General features: G+C 47.6%; 1 protein-coding gene across 1 annotated transcript in view; it reads right to left on the bottom strand.

Moving 5' to 3' along the window:
- Positions 1-4,428: 4,428 nt before the first annotated feature.
- Positions 4,429-6,048, bottom strand: part of USP4 (ubiquitin specific peptidase 4) — a 43,085-nt gene continuing 41,465 nt past the window's right edge. Inside the window, exons 20-22 of the mRNA XM_059823076.1 lie at positions 5,856-5,959; positions 4,890-4,978; positions 4,429-4,766 (exon numbers count right to left, since the gene is read on the bottom strand). Coding sequence (XP_059679059.1) covers positions 4,665-4,766; positions 4,890-4,978; positions 5,856-5,959 — 295 coding nt within the window. The 3' untranslated portion in view covers positions 4,429-4,664. The remainder of the gene's footprint in view (positions 4,767-4,889; positions 4,979-5,855; positions 5,960-6,048) is intronic.

Genomic DNA, 6,048 nt, shown 5'->3' with positions numbered 1-6,048 from the left:
TCAGAACTGCGGTTACCTAACTTTGATTTGAGCCCTAGGATGGAGCATTTTGTATTTGAGCCAAAGGCTCTCGGTGTGGGTTTCTAGCTGGAGTTCTTTCTCTTCCTGGGAAATGTGCGCTGGAGAAAAGACCTAACATTTCTAGTACTAGTACACAAAGAGCAAGCTGGCTGGAGTTAAGGAACATAAAACTTCATGAGACTGAAAAAGTACAAGTAGTGCCCATGTTTCTGGTTTTATCCTTTTAAACAAATGCATAGCTAGTTATCCTTTGCTTTTGAACAATTAAGACATCATCACCACGTTAGCAATTCAAACCTGAATTAGTGACAAAGTATCAAATGCATCTTCAGAAGCAGTGTGAGGATTCAGTTTCTGAAAGCGGTGGTTGTCCTTCCTCTTTATACTCTTTTTCCTGTTACAGTAATTGGGGTTTGAAGCTTTCTCAGAAGAAAACAAAAGCGAGAGTGAGATACTCGCCACTTGCCCACAGCAAAGCATGGGACAGCTCACCTTCCTCTTGTATCCAAGCCTGCACCATGGCTCCCCAGCGCTGCAAGATCCCATCTACTTTCTTCTGCCCTGGTCAACCTGCTGGTGGACACACCGGTGGTCACAGGGGCAACTTCTGGCCCCCCTCTGCTGCTTTTGTTCCTGGGCAGAGCAGCTCCTTGGAGGTCTTTGGGCAGCGGAGAGCCAGAGATGGCATTTCTTTGCAGAGGTAGCAAACACACAGACTATCCACCCATTAATTTAATCCTTCCCAAGTCCATTTACAAGCACTTCAGACTCCCTACAGAGCCCCTCCCGCCTGCCACACTCACAGCAGGATGTCCACCTAGCAAGGGTGCCTGGCTGTTCCCTATAGACCCTGTTCAGTTATTTACTGTGCCAGGTGAGGAAAATAAATACCTTGTTTTCAGCCTCCTGCCTGACCGTCTTCTTGCACTGTGGAGAACAGGGAGCAACTGTTTCTGGTTTCCCCTTCTGCAGGAGCTCCTCAGATCTCTCTTGCCCCGGGAGAAGAGTCCTAACCTGAGGAAATGCTTCTTAAACAGAAGCTCTTCCATACTCTGTGGCTGTTATTTTTTCTCCCCCTCTTCATTCTGAGCCCTTTTTTTCAGGGTGAAATTGCACACCCTCTTCAAAGCAGGAGCTGAGCCAGGACTGAGGCACAGCCTCTTTTCTGTTCTTAACAAAATCATCTCCCCTCTGAACAGGAGCCTTAGCTCAGAGATATTCTTTTCCGCCTCAGAGACCTTTTTCCTGAATGCTAATAACAGTGCTTCACTGACAACACAACTTGTGTCTCAGGTTATTTTTTCCTTCCCTTTTGCAATGGGGAATTTAATTCCAGTGTTCTTGTATAAGCTGTTCCTGCGAGCCTGCACACTGAGACAGAATACCCAAACACCTCCGCATCCAAAATCTGCCACTTTACTTTCCCATCTTCCCATGATGGGTTTCATGCCGTGCTTTGGAGGCCAGCATTTCATAGCGAAACTCACCACCTGCTGTTCTTTATCAAGGCTCGTCTAACCCTCCCTGAGGCTCCAGCTAAGATCAAGCTCCTCCACTATTACACTGTAATTGCGACATGAAGACTTCAAACCTTCTTACTGGGGCTTCACAGCCCACCTTGATCTGCAAGATTTTGACAAACCCCCAGATTCCCTGCACGCGCACCAATGCTAAATGCACACAACCTGTTGCATTTAACTTCCTCAGTCTTTTCCAGCCTGCTCTCGTGTATGTGTTCAGGTTGCCTTGAGGAGGAAATGGCAGCAACTGCAGGACAACTATTTCAGTGGTATAGCCACAAGCAGCCCTGATACCCCTGAAGAAAATGGACAGAAGGAAGGCCAGGACCCCCCCAAGATCTGCAGAGGAACGATGAGAAAGCTGTAGCTGAGGCTGCTCAGTGCCACAGAAAGGCAAGGATGGGCTTTGCTACCACACCAATTAGCAGCAACCCAGTGCCGCAGCCGAGAAAAGGCAACCCTGGAGTGAGCACGAATACTCAGACCTACAGAGCAGTGCAGGCAAGGGCTGCTTTTCTCCCAGATCCCCACTGGCAGAGCAGGGAGGGTTTGGCTCCGCAGGACTCGCCCTCTCCCAGCTGAAAGAGCTCCTGGAGCACCAGGCATCCCCACAACCAGCAGTTTCAGGTCACATAATGAAAGCTGAAAATACAACAAAACCCAGTTTCAGTGCAAACCACTCTTTAATTTTCCTCTTTGTACAATAGAGCCAGCCACTTACAAAGTGCTAGTCTAAAAAACAGGTCTGGTATTACAGCACACACACACCAGCCAAAGCCCATCAGCTCAGAGGCAGAGAAAGTAAGAGCTGGGCCACTTTTTCTGCAGTACAACAGAGTCTGTTCGGCATCTGAGCATCAGAGATTTAGCCCCACTGATGTGTTTCTCAGTGTCAGCACAGGCAGGGAAGCAAGGAGGAGAACAAATATTATTTCAGATTGATTTTTCTTTTAAAAATGTCTTTTACTCCCCTCCCTTTCCTCTATTCCCCATTTTGGAATGCCCACATGATTTTCTTTCAGGGTAGAACAAACAAAAAAATGCTGATCAGAGTAATTCAGTGCAGTGCTACAGCTTAAAAGTTGCTTTTTGGGTGCTCCCCTCAGTAATGAGGAAAAAAACAGAAATACAATATTAAGAGTTGTAAAAATACCAAACAACCCCAAAACCAGAACAGCAGAAGCAACTAAGCAATTCTGATCTCAAAATTCAAATTTCAATGCTTTAAAAGCAAAATTCTGCAGCAGAGGATCTCAACACTAGTATGCCAGCTAGGGGCAGCCCTCCCTCCTCTCTATCGCCTTTCAGTGCCCTGGCTAAGGGGCTGCATGGTGCTGCCTTCCCCTCGCATTGCTCGGAGCAGAAGACAGCGAGTAGCTGGATGGGTTTTTGCTTGGCTGCAGCATAGCAGAAGTGCAGGGATGAGCACACAACAATTTCCTACAGGGCTTGTCACCGAGAGCTGCAGAAAGGGAGCTGAGCTGGCATATTCGGAGTTAAATGGATGACCGCTGTTACGCTGACCATCAGAGGAGGTTATGGTCAGCAATGAAGCCACAACAACTGTGCACTGAGGACTGAGTGGCTGCAAGCACACATTTCGGAGGGAAAAAAAAGGCAGGGCAGTAGCCTGTCTTAGCCTTTTGTTCTGCCAACGCACTTGGCTCAAAGAAGGAAAACCCCTCTTCTTTTATTCACCACCTTGAGCTAGATCTTTCCCTAAAAAACACAGACTAAGGCTCTAGATTTTTCTTATTTTTCACATGGAAGACCAGTTCTCCACTGAGGACTGGCCTAATCTAGTGCTCACAGGAGTCCTCATTCAAGAAGAAAGCTGACTTGAGTCATAGAAGTAACACAGACAGTAAAGGCGGACAGAGGGAAAAGCATTTGCCAGTTGTGCTGGAAGAATGGAGTAGAACTATTGAGCATCTAAGGCAAAGAGAGACCTCAGACAGGACCATCACACTTGCAGCCTCGCAGAAGATGATGGGGTGGGGGATCTAAAGAGCAGTGCTCAAGGGAGGAGGAGAAAGACTGAAAGAGCAGTCCAAAAAACCAAAAGCCGCAAGAGAAAAGGCTGAAAACTCGCATAATCCATTGCATTGGGCTGTCATCCTTACAGGTGACAGCTCTGGGGACACAGTGCTGAGCTTTGCTGGAGAAAAAGCTCCAAGAAGCCACATAAATGAGAAAAAAAGGATAAAAATGCTGCCACTGCACAAACTATAGGAGAAATGGTGGTGGCAGAAAAGTGCTTACAGAGCAGCTTGGAAGTGAGGGGTGTAGTAGGAGATGAATGGAGAAGACAAGAAATCGCCAACCTTATCGATCATATTTTCTCTGGAGAAGAACGGGAGCCAGAACAGCTGTATCCTGCATCACCGTGCAGATCAGCCTGCACATATGCCATACCATAGGCAGGTATGATTTGCTTCTGGTGAAGTTTCCTACGTTACAGGATTCAGTGTTCACATGAAAAAGGCTGAGTCAAAACTGCCCAGAAGACCCTCAACTGCATCAGTGAAAGGATACAAGAAAGAGAAACCTTTGCTGCTTAGCAAGGGGACCAAGGTACGATGGCAGAGACTGCAACAGACAGGCTAGATATACAAAGATTTGAACTGAGCTTCCAGAAAGGGTGCAGCAAGCCTCCCTGACACAGGCAGGGCCCAACAGCAACACCAGAGAGTTGGCAGGAAACCCCCATGCCGATTCACAGAATCATACCCACCGTACTCCCCTAAGGGCCCCACAAGGCTCAGCTGTGATCTGACCTCCAGCTCAGGCTGTAGTCCCCCAACCCCTGCTACAACCCTCAGGCCAAGACCCACAGCCCCAGCCCAGCTCAGCCCCAACCCCTGCCTCTAGCCACACAGCTCAGCCAGATTTTAAAAAGGATTTTATTGAAGCTCCAATATATATTATTTTTGGCCTCTAAATACCCAAGTGTCAGCACCTATTCCTGGCTCTCCAGTGCTATTCTGCAACCCCCAGCACTGAATCTTTCAGTGCTAGATTTTCTGCTTGACTCCTACAGAAGGAAGAAAAATTTTCAGATGCCTCAGGCATGGCTTTAGAAGAGCAATCGCTACCATGGTGGCTGAGTGCTGGAGGTGATGTTTAGTTGGTATCCATGCCATCACACTCTTCTTGGGGAGGAGATGGGGCAGTATGTTCCTCACTGTTTCGGCGCTGATAAAACAGCACATACGCAGCTTTTGTCTACCAAACAAAGAAGAAAACCATATGAAACAATCCACACAGCTTGGCTGGAATTACAACGCCCAAAGCAGGGAACCAACACTTTCAGCACAAACTCAGATTAGCCTCAGGCCAAATACTCACCACTATTTGGTCTTCTGAAGCCACTGATACACTGCTGTCATCAAAGTAGTACCACTTGTCATTCACTTTGTTCTTTGCGTAGGCAGTGTCTGCCAGGAGAAGAAACTGCAGCTCAGTACTCTGGGGAAGACCAGTAGGTAACACCACACCAGCTGCACTGCTCTAGCAGTGCTCACGACTCAAATTGAGTGTGCACAGGAGACCAGGAGCTAGCTTTGACATTAACTGCCCCAAAGCTAGTTCAGCAACATACGCATCTTCTAGAACACACTGGCTGCTCCAGCTAGTCTAGAACCATGTCCCACATATCAGACTTAACCCTGATAGCTGAGATACAGGGCAAAGAAACTTAGGAAAAAATCTACAGTGTTTTGTTCACCCCTGCCTTGTGCCAGAGCTTTACCAAACACACAGTTTAAGACTCTGCATTTTCACATTTTTCACTTGAAAGAGAAGTTTTCTGTTGATCTTGGATCTAGCGCTTGCAAGAGTGACTGCTACTCATCAGACCTTGTCTCACCACCACTGAGGGAACCTGGCAAGCTCCTGCTTGGCTGGCTCAACGCTGGTAATCTCTGCTCTGCAGCTGTGATGCTGCACCTACACTGGGCAAGCAGCTGCCCTCTGGCATACTGCAGGGCAGGAAGCTGAATCTTGGAGCTGAACTGACAGCTTACACTGAAGACCCTCCCTAGCACTCTCCACTCATAAACTGGGGATAATGACTACTAACCAAGGTCCCACAAGCATCAGAGTCAGAACTCAGGCAGCTGTAAACTACACAAACTGGCCAGCTTCAAATCCAAACAGGAAGGATGTCACCTTCCAATATGATATTCACCTGCATACAGAACACAGGTAAGTTCTGGACTAGACACTAGGCAGGTCTCCCAACGCACAGAGCCCTCCCATGATCCCTCTGCCTATATTTCCTTGCGTACAAAGGACAGAGAAGCAGTAACTCACAGTGGCCTACTCCCATGGCTCCATAGTGATTGGAAACTGCAATGAGGTCATACACGTATGAGCCTGCTCTTGGGTCGCAGACAAACTCGGACATGTTTAAACCCCTGGAATGAAATTCAAAAGTATCAGTACACCAGTAATCAGCACTTTGTAAGAAGTTATGCATGACACCAGCAAAGCTCTGCAGGAAGGC

This window comes from Gavia stellata, chromosome 12 (genome assembly GCF_030936135.1).
Source record: "Gavia stellata isolate bGavSte3 chromosome 12, bGavSte3.hap2, whole genome shotgun sequence".
In the NCBI taxonomy this organism is placed as follows: domain Eukaryota; kingdom Metazoa; phylum Chordata; class Aves; order Gaviiformes; family Gaviidae; genus Gavia; species Gavia stellata.
Note: the sequence above shows the minus strand (reverse complement) of the source record. Positions and strands in the feature narration are given on the sequence as shown.